The following is a 19,874-nucleotide window of genomic DNA, read 5'->3' on the forward strand; positions in this document are numbered from 1 at the left end:
AAAACGTTTTCAATTTTATTTTATTTTAACATAACCGTTGTTATACGAGTTAATGCAATATGTGATATACAGCATTTTTTTGCACTACCTTAATAAAAACCACCCTCAGGATACATATTTAAAATATTTCTAGAGAAGAACTAAAAAATTTATAACTCTAACTAAATGATTTTTAAATTAAACTAATTTACTCTTGTTTTATTTTGTTAACATTGAATCAATTTTTTTACTACCTAAAATTTTTTACAATTACACAAATTTTCAAACATAAACATGAATATGTGTTTTTGATAATTTGCTAATATGAATCAGCAAATTATCAAAATCAAAGCAATGGCTAATAAAATTAAAAATTTGGAAAAAAGTTCAACATTCTATTCATTACAAAAAAGTAAATAGTGAAGAAGAATTAAGCATTAATTTATAAACATATTGTATTTTTAAAATACCATAATGAATGCATTCATATTGAATATGTAAGAAGTTTTAACAAAAATATGTAGCATTGTCAATTGCATTCAACAAAATGATTAAAGACTTCTGACAATGATAATAACGAGATTATAAATTTAGTTTCTCTAAATTTAAGTTTCTCTAAATTTAAGTTTCTCTGAATTTAAGTTGCTCTAAATTTAAGTTGCTCTAAATTTAAGTTGCTCGATATTTAAGTTTCTCTAAATTTAAGTTGCTTTAAATTTAAGTTTCTCTAAATTTAAGTTGCTCTAAATGTAAGTTGCTCTAAATTTAAGTTGCTCTAAATTTAAGTTAAAATTGGCTAAAATAATCTAAATCTAAATCATCAGATTTCAAAAACATTTCAAACCTTTTTATTAAAAAAAATTGCAAACCTTTTTAATAAAAATTTTTTAAACCTTTTTATCCTACATCAACTCTACTGGCAATATATAAAGTATCTGTTAGAGAATCAGAAAAAATTGAGAAACAAATAATTAAAAACAAATAATTGGGCATTGGACTAAGATTGGACTAAGAATTAACAAACAGATTTTTGAATAATCAGAGTCACAAAGTTTACCAGCTCCACTAAATCTCCACTAGTGTTAAGAAAATTTACTAGCTTAGAAGCAAACACAATTCTAGTTTACTAGATCCAGTAAGTACAATACTACTAGTTTACTAGCTCTGCAAAATCTTAGTGTCACCAGCTCCACTAAATCTTAGTGTTAGGAAATAACTTTCCAAACACCAACTTTTATTTTATAAAACTAAAGAGTTGAAAAATTAATAATATTCAACAAAATAACTAAGGTAAGAGACAAATAAAAAACATTTGAACAACAAAATTTTAGATTTTAAATTTTCAAATAATAAAGTGTAAAAGTACTGAAAAAAATAAAAGTTTATTTTATTAAACAAGTGATTGTATTGCATTACATTATTTAAATATTAACACTGAATTACATAAGACATTTAAATTGTTTCATAAGCATAATTTGTTCTAACTACCAAAAAATTTCAAAAATAAATAAAATATATGAAATAAAACCATTTATGAATGTTCAGTGTTTTTATACCATCTTGTAAGGCTATCCCAGTGAAAAATAAAATCGCGTCCCACATGGGTTCCGCGTGGGTTCCGTGTGGGATTTATGGGATTTATGTGGGACGGATTTTCCCATGTGGTATCCGTATGGAAATTTGTCACCTTAAACCCATGTGGGTAATTCCACATGGGTTACATGTGGGAACCATATGGTATTTACACATATAGGAAATCCCACGTGGGTTTCCTGTGGGATTTGCATGGGAATTAATTTAAAAGCTGGAAACTAAAAAAAAACTAAAAAAAAATTTTTTAAATCGACATTGCATTGCGTTACGTTTATTTTGTGAGAAATTATTTTATATTAATAAAGAGAATGGCAAGCAAGTATGTAAGTACCGCGAATAATTTTTATCTTTCCTTATAGAAATAAGATTAAGATTTGTGCAAATAGACGTATTATTAGGATAATATTATAGTTATTTGAATATAGATCTTGAGTAAATTATTTGCAAACAATTAACTGATGCAAGTTGAAATGTTGTCAAAAACCAATCTTGCATGCATGGGACACTGCAGTGTCCCACAAAGAAATGCAGGTTTGAAAGTCAAAGAATTCCTAATTTTCTCTATTAAAAAAGAAAAAAATAGGATGGGTTTCTGTAACTTTTTTTATGCTCCAAAACTTTTAACTTTAGATATAATAAGGTCCTTAAGACTTAAGAGACTTACGAACTACATTGAGAAACAAAAACAGGATGTTTACAGAAACTTTTCAATTTTTAATCTGGAGTACCACAGTGTTATTGATAATAAAGCTTCTGGATCCAGTTTTCAAAGTAATATGATCTAAGTAATGTTTAAATAAAATAATATGCTTTAAAATGCATATAGTTATACATATAACTCCTGATAGTTAATTATATGTATAACTATTTATACATATAATTTGTTATAAAAACTTATTTTTTAAGGTTATGCTTGAATAAATTAGTACCAATTAATTCAAATTCAAGTTTTAGTTAAAGTTCAAGTTAATGTTTTTATTTATTCATTGTTTTTGTTAATTTTATATTTATTTGTTCAAATTTATCAGTTAGTACTATATTTTACTACAGTAAGAATGTTTATCATTGTTGAACGTGATTTTATGTTGTTATTGATGTTAAATTTATTACGTTTCAATAACTCAGATTGAATCTTAACTGAATTATTGAAAGCTTTGTAGGGGTTTGTTGTATATCAAATGGTGTTGTAAATAAAGTAAAAGTAATATATATATATATATATATATATATATATATATATATATATATATATATATATATATATATATATATATATATAACATTAAAACAATAAAATTGATACAAAATTTCACTTTAAAACGAATACCATTAACATTGTGATGATAATAGCATTAGGAAACTAGTATTTATGTATTATTATTATACTATAAATAAATAGTTTTTTAATTCATTTTATAAAATGGAGACTGACAACTGATAATTAATGGAAATAAATACAAATTATAAAAATCATGTATTATTACTAAATACTATATTAATGCTAGTCTACAAAGTTAAAATCAATTTAGAGCATTGTTATTAGTTCTTTTGCGATTCGCACTTCCACTTCTGTCTCTCAAATTTGTAAAATAGGTGGTCAAAGCTTGCTCAATAGGTAGGTTCTCAGCATAACAATGCTTTTTTCTTACACTTTCTAAAGAGAAATATGGCAAATTGATTACTTATTTTACTTAAATTGTAGGGTCATCTATGCATAATGATGTCAGATGATGACCCGGTTTGTTGAACAACTTCACCCTTTATCAAACTCAGTCAATTTTTTGCCATTTCCCATTGAAAATGATGTCAGTTTTTGTTATCTTATTATGATGGTATATCTGAATTTTTAATATAATATAAAAAATGCATATACCATCAATTTTTTTCTGGTTCAGTTATACATTTATTCTCAACAGTACTAAAAGTAAAAAAAAAAATGCGTAAATTGTTCTTTCAGATAAGCAAGCTAATTTCTGAATTTAAATTGTTTTTCCTATGATCCTCTACAGTTTTAAGCAACAAAAGCAAGAAGTTTTTAGACCACATTGTTGGTGTAAATACCTCTAAAACCTGCTCATAGCTAGCATAAATTGTTTTACTTTTTTTTAAAATAAAATATTTTACTTTTTTTTTTAATTCAATTTTTTAATTGACATTATTTTGGTCTCAACATCTCCTCCCCATTGTCAATTATTGTTAAACTCACACTGCCCCTCTATCTACTGGCATCATTTATGGATGATCCCATAGCCTAAATACTATATATATATATATATATATATATATATATATATATATATATATATATATATATATATTATTTTTACTTTATTTACAACACCATTTGCGATACAACAAACCCTTACAAAGCTTACAATAATTCAGTTAAAATTCAATCTGAGTTATTGAAACGTAATAAATTTAACATCAATTGAAAAGTAAAGCTGTCATCATTTAAAATGTAAAAGGTGTTGTCAAAATATGTTGATAGTAAAATTAAGTTACTAATAAAATCACGTTCAACAATGATAAATATTCTTACTGTAGTAAGAATTAGTACTAGTTTAAAAATTTGAACAAATAAATATAAAATAGTGAAAAAACAATGAACATATAACTTGAACTTGAACTAAATCTTGAATTTGAATTAATTGGTTCTAATTTGTTCAAGCATAACCTTAAAAAATAAGTTTATATAATAAATTTTATGTATAACTAGTTATACATATAGTTAACTATCAGGAGTTATATGTATAACTGCATGCATTTTAAAGCATTTTATTTAATTTATATATTACTTTAGATCATATTACTTTGAATACTGGACCCAAAGACTTTATTCCCAATTACACTGTGGTACTCCAGATTAAAAATTTAAAAGTTTCAGTAAATATCCTGTTTTTGTTCCTCAATGTACTTCGTTAGTCCCTTAAGTTTTATGAACCTTATTATATATAAAGTTAAAAGTTTTGGAGCCTAAAAAAAGTTACAGAAACCTCCTTATCTCCTCCCTATTTTTTTTTTTTTTTTTTAATAAAGAAAATTTGACTTTCAAACCTGCATTTCTTTGTGGGACACTGCAGTGTCCCATGCATGCATGCTTGGTTTTTGACAACATTAGAACTTGCATCAGTCAATTGTTTGCAGATAATATACTCAAGAACTATATTCAAATATCATATGAACATGTTAGAGAATGTTCATATGATATTTGAACATCACAAATTTAATAATATTGTTGTGATATGTTATATAAATAATTCCATAATAGATTATGATATGAAAATAAGATAGGATATGAAGGCAATGATCAAAGAATAAATTTACTTATAGAAATTTAGATGTTTGTTTATTAGTTTCAGAATATTATATTATGTGTGACCGCGGCCTTCTATAATAACAGGCCTTGACATCGCGCAACAAAGTTGTTAAACTGAAGGCCAATTCCTAATACTGTGTTAACATTTTCATCTTTTAACATTAGATGAAAGTTTGTGTTCGCGCTTTTTTAATAAATCTTTAAAATGTGATTGGTTTATAAATTAGATAGCCCAACATCAAGACAATAACGTTGTTATTGTCTTGATGTTGATGTAAGGTTCAAGGCGTTAACTTTGTAAGGTAATAATATTGTCAAACTAACGATAAGTTTTTTTAATAATTAAAATGCCTTAAAAATGCCTTTAAAATGCTTTGTATCTCTTTGCAAGTCGAACTATCTCAACTACAACAAAAATATCAATTTATACAACTACAATATCAATTACAACTACAACAAAAATATCAATACTCAACTACAACAAAAATATTAATTTATAAATTCCCGAAGAATCTAGAGGAGAGAAAAAGATGTAGTGAAGCTATCCCAAGAACTGGTTTTATTGTTACAGACTATACAGCATTATGTCAACTGCATTGGCCAAATGAAGCACCTTTTGAAAGCAAATATGGGAAGCAACGACCTTTAAACCCACCATCTGTTTTTAAAATATTCCGCCTAGTTGTTTAGCCACACCAGCAAGTAAAGTTAGAAAAAATGTAACTTCAAGCGGTTTTCGAAGCATTTTACCAGATGAGTTAAATGATTTTCTAAAAGAGGATGAAATTATATTTGACGATATTCAATCTTTGTTAAGTGATAATAACGATGTTATTGTTTTCCAGCTTAATAAAAAAAGTTTACACATACAATCAAAAATGTACAAACTTGGTGTTTCATTATTTATTTTAGTAATTTTCAATGATTATTCATTTGTAGCTAACCATAATGGCACAATTTGTAATATTTCATATTTAGCTGTAAACAAATTAAAGTTAATAAAAACAAAATCAGCTTTATTTGAAGCAGTTAGATTTTTAAAAAATAAAGAAAGTTCGCTTCAATCAAATATTCTATTCGAACACCTTAATGCTATGAGAAAAGTTAATGTTGGTGAAGTTTTATATACTTCAGATATTATATGTAGAGCATATGAGTATTTTGCTATGCGACGAAGTTTATATGATTGTATGTGTATTGACTACAAGTTGCCAAGTATAAGGACTTTAACCCTGTTGAGATATATTGATAAAACTTTTTTTTTGCTTGAATCAACTTTTATTGGTGTTTTTTATTGTTGGTGATTTTTATTGTTACCATTTTTAGCAAAAAAAATTAAAAATACAGTTATCTTTCTAATATATAGATATATACTTTGTTATGGTTCTGCTTGTTATTGATACTATTTAATATTACATAAATATTCTTAATGAAATTTGAAATACGAAAAATATGATTATCTTTTAACAATTTTTTGGTTTTCTTTTTATATTTCCGTTTTTACTAGAGATTATTATTAGAAAACATAGGCTGCCATTACACCCTACCTAATATAAAAATATATCAATATAAGTAAAAGTGAAAGTTTAATCGGCCTTCAGTTTTTACGGCATTTTGCGCGATGTCAAGGCCTGTTATTATAGAAGTCTACATCATTGAAAAAGTAGGTTTTTACATTTTTGTTTTCGTTTTTTTGTTTAACTACTTTTCCTTATTGATCACTTTTTTTCAGGATTCTCCTCATGGGTTCAAGATCATTACGCATAATATGTGTTCAATTACGCATAAACGTTAGTCATTGTAAGTAATAAATTAGGAAATAATTATTTGTGAAATATTGTAGTCATTAATGACTTCAAACTGGCTAATAATTAAAATTGCTCGACTAATAAGGTTCCTTATTAAAATTGCTCTCTCTCTCTCTCTCTCTCTCTCTCTCTCTCTCTCTCTCTCTCTCTCTCTCTCTCTCTCTCTTTATATATATATATATATTTATATTTATATATATTTGTATTTATATTTTTTTTTTTTTAGAAAATGTTTGAAGAAAGTTAGAAGATACTAAAAACCGATATATATAAGCCGAAGCGATTTAATTAATTCAATTGACAAAAAACGGCGTGTAAATCGCAAAAGAAAAAATAATATTTTTAATATTCGTTTTGGATGTATTGATTAATAGCATTTATTTTTAAATAAATTCATTTTGCAACACGTTTTTTAATTTTATAAAATTTCGTCATAATAGTTTAAGGTAAATCCCACAAAGGTTATAGGTGGAAAACATCACATGTAAAAGATCAAAAATGCTACACGTTTTGAATACCGAATGGGATAAAGTAGCAAATACCAGATTAAGTTAAGCCTCTCTGAAAGCTTCGATGATTAATTTTAAATTACTATTTAAGTAATTTTTAAATTAAAAGAATTTTAAAAATTATCATAGAAGCATTCGGACTTTCATTTGTCTAGTATTGACTACTTTTATACCATTTGGATTAAAATATGTGGCATTTAAGATCTATAACATGTCGTATTTTCCACCTATATCCCATGTAGGATTTACCACATAAAACCCATGTGGGATTTACCATATGAAACCCACATGGGACAAAATAATAATCCCCATATGGGTTACATGTGGTAAAAACCCACGCGTATCCCATATGGGATTTACCATATGGAATCCATGTGGGATTTACCATATGAAACCCACATGGGACAAAATAATAATCCCCACATGGGTTACATGTGGAAAAAATCCACGCGTATCCCATGTGCGCTTTTTCACTGGGATAGCCCTATAAGAATGTAAAAATGTTATAACTGATACATATATATATATATATATATATATATATATATATATATATATATATATATATATATATATATATATATATATATATATATATATATATATATATATATATATATATATATATATATATATTAGGGTGGTGCTAAAAACAACTTATTTTAAAAATGTCAGCTGACAACCCCTAAATGTGTTTTATATTATAAAATAATACTGGATTTAAAAAATTTTTGAATAAAAAATATTATTACGGGTGACACAAGGCCCTTATAAATCAAACAGGTTCCTAATATTATAAAAAAAAAAGTTTTTCAAAAGTATGTCATGTTGGGTCTCAAAAGAAGCAAAATTTTATAAAAATTTCAAAAATAACAATTATTTTTAAAAAAAAATTGTTATTTTATAGTTTATTGCAAAAAAAATGACCTTTTAAACTAAAAATGAAAAAAGTTTATTTTTTTTAATTATAATTTCAAAAAAATCTTAAATAATAGTTTTTTTATAAAATAATTGTTATTTTTAGAATTTGATGTCTTTTGCTTCTTTTGAGACCCAACATGGAACACTTTTGAAAAACTTTTTTTTTTATAATATTAGGAACCTGTTTGATGTATAAGGGCCTTGTGGCACCCGTAAAAATATTTTTTATTCAAAAATTTTTTAAATCCAGTATTATTTTATTATATAAAACACATTTAGGGGTTGTCAGCTGACATTTTTAAAATAAGTTGTTTTTACCACCACCCTAATATATATATATATATATATATATATATATATATATATATATATATATATATATATATATATATATATAAAAATATATATATATATATATAAAATAGTAGAAAATAACTTAACAAAAATTTTTAATTTATAATTACTCTGTTCTTTTAAGAACATTGAGCACTCTATTTTGTAGAATACATTTTAAAGTTGTTTAAATATATATATATATATATATATATATATATATATATATATATATATATATATATATATATATATAAATTGTTGCATTTGAGAGTACGGAAGGTAAAAGATGATTTTTTTGCCAACAAATACATCACTTTTAATTACTTTTGACTTTTATCCAACATTTCCGTGTTGTCAGAAAGTTGAAACCATTAATTTAATTAGAAATTAATCGTTTTTTTTTTTAAAAACCGCAAAAACGCAAATTTAGTTGACCAGAATGTTTTTAAAAACATTCTGAATGTCATATATATATATATATATATATATATATATATATATATATATATATATATATATATATATATATATATATATATATATATATATATATATATATATATATATATATATATATATATATATATATATATATATATATATATATATATATATATATATATATATATGTATATATATATATATATATATTTATATATATATATATATGTATATATATATATATATATGTATATATATATATATATTTATATATATATATATATGTATATATATATATATATATATTTATATATATATATATATATATATATATATATATATATATATATATATATATATATATATATATATATAAATTAGTAGAAAATCACTTAACAAAAATTTTTAATTTATAATTGCTCTGTTCTTTTAAGAACATTGAGCACTCTAATTTGTAGAATACATTTTAAAGTTTAAATGTATATATATATATATATATATATATATATATATATATATATATATATATATATATATATATATATATATATATATATATATATATATATATATATATATATATACAAACACACAGGGGTGGGGTGGAGCTGGCTAGTACAAGTTGATTGTTAAAATTCTGGAAACCAAATTCTAAAAAACTCTAAAATTAAAAAATAAGCCATTTTAATAATATGTTTATGCAAAATATGCAACATTGTGCCAATGTGTCACACACTCGCAAACACATCTTGTGCAACACACTGCACACATCATGTAAGTACATAAAATATTAAGTGCTTGGTTCTTGTTTATAAGTGAGTCACAAGTTGTGAAGCACATGGTATTGCCTACTTTATTATTTTCTTTTTTACTTGTTGCAACTTTTTTTTTTTCATAATTTGTTCATTTTCAACAGATAATACTTACTATAAAAATTTACTTTATTTAGCAAACTTTCATTTGCAAACATACAACTGAAAAATGTTCAGCTACCTAATTTAATTTTAAGGATTAAAAAAATAGCTAGATCAATTGCTATTAGCAGTTCGGAAGCTGAAAGAGGTTTTAGCCTTATGAATTTAATTGCATTAAAATTAAGTACCAGCTTTACAGTAGAATATATAACCAATCAAATGACATTACATTTATTGGGAAAACCCAATTTTTGGGAAAAGCAAATTTTTATTTGTTCATTCGAGACGTAACAAAAGAAAGATTGTTACATTTTGGATGTATATATATATATATATATATATATATATATATTATATATATATATATATACATATATATATATATATATATATATATAAATAGATAGATAGATAGATATAGATATATATAGATATAAATAAAAAATTCATATTTTTATCTAAATTTTTTTATTTTCTCACCATCAATAAGTCCATGCTTACTTCTCAGAACACCCAACCTCTGCTCTTCAGCTATCCAAAAATGAAGAAGGAGATTTCCCAGTGTGCTCTCTTTCTTTCCTTGCCACAACTTTAAATGATCTAAAGTCTGTAACAACTTTTATTTAAATAAACTTAATAATGAAAACAAAAAATAAAAATATCACATGCTTTTGCATTAATTATAGCAAAAAAAAATTTACTTAGCAACAACAAAAAAAACTTATATAAATATTTATAAACAAAATAGTCAAAAGGTAAGTAACAAATATAGTTTCAAAGGTAATATATTATAGCGAAAAGTACCCTTCTATTTTCACTCAAATCCAAAAGAATTCCAAGAGCAGCAGTCTTTATAAGAAAAGAACACTTCTAAAATAGTTAATTTTTTTTTAATGAATCAAAAACAAAAATATATTTTTTTGAAATTAAAAAAACTAAACTAAAATAGATAAAAAAAAAACAAAACAAAATAACAAACCTGCAATATATCTAACAAAACAAAAGCACCTTCGTTTTCTAAGAAGGTAATTTCATTTATTGCGCAACCAATTACACATGCTCTAAATATAAAAACATAATTCTTTGTCATTTGTTATGTTTTTCTTAACAAGAACTTTTTCATGCATTGAAATCTGTTTTAGTTTTTATTATAATTAACAAAATTTATTAAATTTAGATTATTTTAGAATAAAAAAAATGAAATTAAGAAATGACAGACCGAATGCAGTCTAAAGTTGTCAATGCAAGTTTACTAAAATTTAAAACATTGTTTGTGTTATTCAAATAACATCTCAAATACATTAGCAGTGTCTTCACTCCGGATTCACCAAAAAGTTCCTTTAAAATATAAAAAATACTTTTAAAAAAAATTATAAAGAAATATTCTAAGAAAGGAGGGGGGCAGGGGATTGGTAGCAAAATAAAAAAGTGTTACAATAGTAATAATATAACATACAATACTAGTGATGTAAGGCGATGTTAAATCTTTTTCAGTCAAAACACAACAGTTAAATATACTTAATTAAGTCTAGTTTAGCTTTAAATAAGTTAAGATTTTTAACTTCTATTGTTTCGTTTTGTTCCAGACTTTGACTGTTTGTAAAAAAATTCTCACAACTTTGATTTAAATAGTTTTTATCAGTGAATAAATTACAAAAAATTGTCGCAAGCTGTTGCAACTGTATTTGGAACAGGCCAGTACTGATGCAAGCCTGGTGCGCTTCACTAATGTCTGGCAAATTATTGCAAACAGTCATAGTAGCATGCAATTGTATGCCAGAGTTCTGGCAAGTAATTGTGTGCCAATCTGATAGTATTTGTTGATGGGCCAACACTGGCCCAATTGTTAAGGCCACAGAGTTTTGGCTGAATGTCACTTTGCCATAATAATCATTACTTTTACAGTTTTCATTAGGAGCCATGATGAATTTATAAAGGTAAAACTAAAGGTGTTTAAGATACATTTTGTAACATTTTGCTTTGTTAAAATTTGCTAACTTTATAATAAAAATTGTTTAATTTCGTGCAAGTTTACTACAATGATGCGTGCTATCAATAGTGAAATTTAGAATGTTACTAAATGTTATTTCATTGAACCAAAAAACTATAGCTTAATATGTTAATATTATAAAATTCAAGATGTAATTTAACTTTTAATTGCTACATCCTAACTTTTACAGTATTACTTACTTATGGAAAATTTACCATATGTCAATTACTGATTCTAATTACAGTATAACATTTACAGTAATTATATTAAAATTAAGTATATTGCAAAAGCAATTCAACAGCTTATTAGTTTAATGAGTTTGTTATAACATCCTAAATTTCCTTTATGTTAGCACATACCATTGCACTTATATATTTCCTTTGTTAGCACGTAAATTTCCTTTAAGTTAGCACATACACAACATTGTAACACATTTTTCCAGAAATGGCAAGCATTGGGTCATTAATGAGAGGCTATATAATACCGATATGCATGATTTACATTTTGCCAATATTGAATTGTATTTTCCAGTTTATTGCCCATTTTTTTAAAATGTCAATTTGTAAAGTTGTTGTATCCATTTTATTTCAGCAATTAATTTACAATAGTCTGCATAAAACATCATTTAATTTGTTGATTTGGAAGATTATTGATTTACATTAAAAATAAAATGGACCAACCACAGATCCTTATGGTAGACCACTTACTATATATATCTAAGATGATGCACGATCTCCAAGTACATGCTTTTGTTTTCAAAGTTTATATATATATTATTTTTTTACTTATTTTTAAATATTTTTTTTTAAGAAATGAAATTATTTTTATAGGCAATGACAACCCTTTGATTTCTACCACTAAATACTTTGATTTCTACCACTAAATACTAAATGATTTACTGTTTGCAACACGTGTCTGTCAAAAGATACTAAATGATTTACTGTTTGCAACATCTGTCATTACTGTTCCCATTGTTTAGTACTATCAAGTCAAATGTGATTGCTTCATGGAAAGTGGCTCTTAGAGATGTAGAATTTACAATGCATTGGTTTAAAAAACATTCATTAAGAAAATTTACAAATTTTTCAGCCTCAGTAATTACTTCATTTGAGAACCATCTATTTGTATTGTAATTACAATCACTTGTAATTATAAGATCTGTAAAGTTTTTAATCAACTTGCTTGCATTTTTTATATTCAAAATTTTATAATTTGTAAATTCATTTGAATTCGGTGGCCTGTAAATTCAACCTACTAAAATTTTTTTAACTTCAAAGTTTAAACATGTTTGGTTTCTACACAGTTCATAGTTGTTAAGATTACTTCATATGAGTTTTACTAAATTTTTGCATAAATTACAACCCTTCTCTAATTTTTCCATTTGCACAAACACAATGATACAATACATAATTTTTTATAAGTGTATCAGAAAGTTTATTAAACCAAGTTTCAGTAATGCTGATTAAATCTGGAAAATATGTCATTATAGTGTAATGCAATTATTAATTTTATTTTAGTATAAAAACATTTTTTTAAAAATTTTTTCTAGTGATTTATGTAGCACTTAGTTTTTAAAAGAACAATGTTTTTTTTTTGAACTTTTAACAGACTTATGTAATAAATAATTTTACATATATTTAATAAATTCTTTTAAATTGTTTGAGTTACAATAACTATATTATTATTTATTATATTATTAGTTTAAGAAGAAACCTTAGTTAAAATATGAAACTTCAATCAAAAATAAGTAAGCATACTTGAATTTACAAATAAATAAAAACTTTGAATACAAACTACAGTTTTCAAATGAAGAAACATTTTACACATGTTTGGACAATAATTTATTAGTCAAAAAGATTAAAAAAAAAATTATCAAAATTTATAAAATTATTGACAAAAGTAAAAAAAAAATCATCAAATGATTTAGAGTAAATTTATAATAATAAAAATTAATTCATTGCCTAAAAAAATAATTTCATTTCCTAAAAAAAATATTTAAAAATTTAACTCCATAGATAACTTTTAACTGTCATTTTTCTATAAAAATTGTTCTGTCAAAAAACTGAAAGTAAAAAAATAATATATATATAAACTTTGAAAACAAAAACATGTCGATATTTAAGGAAATTTCATCAGATATGAACATTGTTCATATCTGATGACAACATCTTTGTCTAAAAGTCCTTTACATTTTGCTCTAAAAAAATTTCATTATTTTAATAAAAAAAAGCTTTTTTACTTTTGTTCAAAACAATAACTTTATTTAAAATACACAACTGCACTTTTAACTTTAATATACACAACCACACACAGTTTTAACTTTAAAATACACAAATGCACTTTTAACTTTAATATACACAACTGCACACAGTTTTAACTTTAATATACACAACCGCACACAGTTTTTACTTTGAACAACTGCTGCATATGCATAGGTTAATAATATTTCTCATTTGCTTAATTATTTTGAAAATTATTTCAATAGCAGAAAGTCTATTTCAACTGAATTCCTACTTGCAAAAAGAAATAACATACTGGTATAATACTGATTGTTAAGGTGTTACTAATGGAATCTTCATACTGCCTACAAATGAATCTTGTAAAAATGTAAGCACATATAAACCCAGAAAACTTTCAAATTTTCTGGGTTTATATGTGCTTAGAACCAATTAGAACTTTGCTCTAAAAAGCATTGTTCTGTGTTTTTATTATCACCTTAATAAAAAAAGCTTTGTTCTGTGTTTTTACTATCACCATAACAAAAAAGCTTTGTTCTGTGTTTTTAACCTTAACAAAAAAAAATAATAATAATAATAAATATGAATTCACTCTCAACAAGACTTAAAGCCATTATTTAGGAATTGAAAGATTGCAACAAAAAAGAGCAAAAGAACCAAAAAAGACAGAATACTTAAAAAGCTCTAGATTAAATGACCCAGAAAAACATAAAAATAGGAGAGAATTTCAAAGCACTAATTTTCATTAAAAAAAACTAGATAAAACTTTTTTGACCATGAAAAAACAGTTAGTGTAAAAAGATTCCACTACTAAATGTTGAGTTACACAAGATTCTTAGTTAATGGATCAAGTGACGATAGCTCATTTGAGCAGTGACTATGGTCACACTTGAAAGAAAAAAAAAGAGATACAACTTAAGTAGGCCCAACAACATTTAAAATGCAATTTGGGACCTTGTTGAACTGTTTTGCAGTAATGAACTTTTTGAATGAAATTGTTGAACTGTTATGTCGTAAATCTTTTTTTTTTTTAATTTATAAAAAAAGAATTTTAGTGAGTTATATTTTATAGACAAAACTTGGAACACAATGCAAGTTTTCGACAATGGTTTTTATAAAAATCTGCCATTGCTTTGAAATATTTCAAATCTTGTTTAATTTTAAATTTCCAAATTTTGAGAAAGTCCTCCTTATTTTTTTTTGGTTGCTTCATAAAACATGCTAGAGTTTTTGAAAAAATAAAAAAGCAAAAAGGACAACTTATCTCCCAATCTTTTAAAAGCCATTTAAGGATATTTAAGGAGGGTAAAAAATGATTGGGAACCAATTACAAGTTTAAATCTTGCAACTAATAGTACTAGAATTTAATCATTAATGATCTTAAAGCGTCTATAGTAAAGAGAAACATAAACACTAAAACAATAGTAAAATTTTTGTATTTATTTACAAAAACCATAAAACTATGCTAACAAGCAAATACTTTTTTATGGTTGTCATCTTGAGTCAAGATAGAAAGAATAAACAACATGTCACTTTGCATTTCAACATCAAGCTCATCTTTTTCACTTAAACAGCAACGTTGTAAAATTTATAAAAAAAATAAGATGATTATATATATATATATATATATATATATATATATATATATATATATATATATATATAAACCCTCAGAATTAGGAAAAATGAGGTCGGTTATAATTTGCAAACTTCAATCTTTCTGAGGTCGGCATCAGGTCGGCAAAAACTATTTGATACAAAGGTCAAACCATAAAACATAGAAACGAGGCCCTCAAACACTTTTAGGTCAGCATTGTCGAATGCCGACACTAATTCTGAGGTTTGTATATATATATATATATAAATTAGTAAAAAACACTTATCTAACTTTTATCTTCGACTTGAAGTTTCACCATTGCTGGATCATCAGGAAGAGTCCAGCAATGATCCAGCAATGGTGAAACTTCAATTCGAAGATAAAAGTTAGATAAGTGTTTTTTACTAATTTATTATTGCTCTGTTCTTTAAGAACATTGAGCACTCTATTTGTAAAATACACTAACATAATTTACATATATATATATATATATATATATATATATATATATATATATATATATATATATATATATATATATATATATATATATACATATATATATATATATATATATATATATATATATATATATATATATATATATACATATGTAGATTTAGATTAGCATACACACACATACACACACACACATATATATAAAACTTAAATTGCTAGTTTAGATGAGCACTCTGACGTCACACTGAAATAACCTGCAAATAGCCTGACTTGCAAATGAGTGCTGCTACATCGACTGAAGGTTTGGGATGGAGCAGCAATATTTTCTTACATTATTCTTTGTTTTTTTCTTCTTTTTCTGAAAACGTCGTATGCTATAAAGATAAGCAAAACTAGTGAGCAAATGCTTATCTAAATCAGCTATAGAAGATATATTTATATATATGTATATATATATATATATATATAATATATATATATATATATATATATATATATATATATATATATATATATATATATATATATATAGGTGATCCTACAGTTAAGCAGCTAAACATGCTTGGCCTGGGCATTTACATTCATAAGAATTCACCCATTTGACAAGAAACTAGATTTGAATCCACAAACTATTCTTTTATTTTCTTTCGTTTAGCATCACTTCATTTTACCACCATTCTCTTTGTTCTATATGGCTCTCTTTAACTGCACTCTTTTCGATGCTATTTCTGATCGAATTAACCAAGTCCTTTTTCTTTATCCTTTAGCCAATATTGTTGTAGGTGGTGACTTTAATGCTCATCAAACTGAAGCGCAGGTGTTAAGGCCCATAACTTTTGCCTTTCTTAATCTCTAATACTTCCAACTCGCTTTCCAGACAATCCAAATCATTTAACTTCTCTACTCAACTTTTGCCTCGTTTCTGATTCTAGTCAGTGCTCAGTTTCTCCACATTTACCCTAAGGTGCTTCTGATCACGGTTTGATCTCTCTAAAACTATTATCTTGTTCTTCTTCATCATCAGAATCCCCCTAAAGCTGAGTGGGACTCATTCCATAATTTTCTTTGCGATGGCTCTCGGGTAAAAATCTTTTGTCTTCCTGCAACAAATGTGATTCTTATTTAACTTCTTGGATTCAGGCTGGCATGGAATCTTTTAATCTCTTTTGATAATTCCAAGTCAAGCCTCATTCTACTCCGTGGTTTTCTTCGCATTGCACTGATGCTATTTCCAATCAAACCATTACTCCATATCTTTCCGCAAAACAATTCTCCAGAAAAAGTCTGTTTACAATTGCTAGAAACCATTGTAAAAAGGTTTTATCTAACGCCAAAGCCGGCTATTCTCAGGGCACAAAATCTCATATTTCACCTTAAAAATTAGACTCTTGCGACTTCTAAGGAATCTTTAACCATATCTATAACAAGGGTAAATCTGTTATTCCTCCTCTCTTGCATGATTCAGATTTTGTTACCTCACCTAAAAATAAAGCTGAATTGTTTGCTAAGAACTTTTTATCTATCTCGTCTCTTGATTCTACTAATCACATCCTACCTGATATAGCCGACAAACAGGTTGATCCATTTCTTGACATTAATATTACTCCAGCTTCTATACCTAAAGATTTCTTGCGTAGACTCTTCTACAGCTTGTGGTTCGAACAATATACCTGTTATAGTCTTGCAGAAGTGTTCACTGGAGCAGTTGTCCATACTTTCAATAATATTTAACAAGTGCTTATCAGAGTCTTGTTTTCCAGTCTACTGGAAAGAGGAATCTGTTATCCCTATTTACAATACAATTACAAAAATTCTAGAGAGCAATCTGACTCATCTAACTACCGTCCCATTAGTCTTCTTCCAATAAGCAAGGTTTTTGAGTCTTTAATTAACAAACTCTTAATCTCTAATTTTTAAATCTAATAACTTTTGATCATTAATATGGATTTCGATCTTCTTGTTCTAATGCTGATTTGTTAATGGTAATAACCAATAGCTTTTATCATGCTTTAGATAGATAAGGAGAGATTAAGGCTATTGCTCTCGACATTTCTAAAGCCTGTGATAAAATTTGGCATGCTGGCTTCTCGATAAACTTTCTTCTTATGGTGTATTATCATACAGGTAACATCTTCAAGATTATTGAATCCTTCCTTACCAATCATAGTATAAAAGTTGTCCTTGATGGCTAGCACTCTTTTTCATTTCATGTAAAATCAAGGGTTCCTCATGGTTCTAACCTTGGCCCTATACTTTTTTTCATTTAAATTAACATTTTCTCAGAAAATCTCGCATCAAAGGCATTGTTTGCTGACGAAATTACCATTTATTCTCGTCTTAATAAGAAGCCAACACTCTCTGATTGCTTGGATGGGGCATTTGAGCTTGAAAAAGATCTCACTTTTGTGACAGCATAGGCTATCAGTGGCTGATTAACTTAAACTCAGAGAAAACTCAATTTTTAAGCTAATTGTTATCGCAACAATCTAGATCTTTCTATATTTATAAACAGTAACACAGTATAAATCCCAAATTTGCCTTTGTATGGAATACTGTTGCCATATCTGGAATGGATCATCGATTGATGCCCTTTCTCATGTAAACAAGGTGCAAAAATGTATTGTAAACATAGTTAGAGCTGCTTCTGCAGCCAACCTTTAACCATTGTCAAATCGTTGTAATGTTGCTTCTTTTTCCCTTTCCTATAAATACTATAATGGTCGCTGTTCTAAAGAGCAAATGGCTCTTGTGCCATCTACTAAAAATTTATTCTTGTGTTACTTGTCATTCAATCAAGTCTTATTCTTTTACTGTGACTGATCCTAAGCGCTCCAAAAATTTCTATTTGTTTTTTCCTCAAACATCAGTTCTTTGGAATTCGCTTTCTTCATGTTGTTTTCCTGATTCATATAATTTGCAATCTTTAGGTTGTCTGTTAATGCTTTATAAACTTTTCTCTTCTAGGCGCTTTATTAATTTATTATAGGCGCTTTTATTAATTTGTTATTGCTCTGTCCTTTAAGAAGATTGAGCACTCTATTTGTAGAATACACCAACATAATTTATATATATATATATATATATATATATATATATATATATATATATATATATATATATATATATATATATATATATATATATATATATATTCAACACCTTCACTTTCAACAAGGCTGCAAGCAACCATTATTAGAGTTGGAAGTTGCTGGAAGAGAAAACATGAAATTTATAGAGCTAGAAACAATTGACAAACAACTTAAAAGGTTGTTAATTATTTGAATCAGGAAAGCAAGATGAAGGAAGCGAATTCCAAAGAACTGATGTTTGAGGAAAAAAACTAGACAAATGAGAGTTTTTGGAGCACATAGGAACAGTCACAGTAAGAGGATGAGACTTAATTAAGTGATGAGTAACACGAAAATGAATTTTGGTAGATAGCATAAGAGACAATAGCTCTTTAGAGCAGTGCCTATTATAGTATTTGTAAAAAACAGAAAGAGAAGCAACATTATGATGATTGTGATAATGGTTGGGGGTTGGCTGCAAGTGCAGGTCCAACTATGCTTACAATGCCTTTTTGCACCTTGTCTAAAAGAGAAAAAGCATCATCACAGTATTCCATACAAGGCCAGATTTGAGATGTATATAGAGATAAAGAACAGAATCTGAAGTAAGAAAGTGTCAAGCACAATAAAGAGATGCAGCCTTAGCAGATGCTAATTTTGCAATGAATTTGATATATGGTTTCCAAGAAAGATCAGAAGTAAA

General features: G+C 26.0%; 1 protein-coding gene and 1 long non-coding RNA gene across 6 annotated transcripts in view; one reads left to right on the plus strand and one right to left on the minus strand.

Moving 5' to 3' along the window:
* LOC101239648 (cilia- and flagella-associated protein 69) overlaps positions 1-19,874 on the minus strand; it is an 81,068-nt gene that overhangs the window by 10,096 nt on the left and 51,098 nt on the right. For all 5 annotated transcript variants that reach the window (XR_010641779.1, XM_065810156.1, XM_065810155.1 and 2 more), the window contains 5 exons: positions 15,528-15,637; positions 11,040-11,158; positions 10,800-10,881; positions 10,625-10,690; positions 10,301-10,427 (listed from right to left, as the gene is read on the minus strand). Coding sequence is in view for 4 of the 5 variants with exons in the window: in XM_065810156.1 (XP_065666228.1) it covers positions 10,301-10,427; positions 10,625-10,690; positions 10,800-10,881; positions 11,040-11,158; positions 15,528-15,637 (504 nt within the window). In the remaining variant the exon portion in view is untranslated. The remainder of the gene's footprint in view (positions 1-10,300; positions 10,428-10,624; positions 10,691-10,799; positions 10,882-11,039; positions 11,159-15,527; positions 15,638-19,874) is intronic.
* Positions 1,763-7,105, plus strand: LOC136087415 (uncharacterized). Its single transcript, XR_010641780.1, has 3 exons — positions 1,763-1,895; positions 6,624-6,691; positions 6,926-7,105. It is a non-coding gene; the product is annotated as an uncharacterized LOC136087415 (long non-coding RNA).

The sequence above is a fragment of the Hydra vulgaris genome, chromosome 11 (genome assembly GCF_038396675.1).
Source record: "Hydra vulgaris chromosome 11, alternate assembly HydraT2T_AEP".
In the NCBI taxonomy this organism is placed as follows: domain Eukaryota; kingdom Metazoa; phylum Cnidaria; class Hydrozoa; order Anthoathecata; family Hydridae; genus Hydra; species Hydra vulgaris.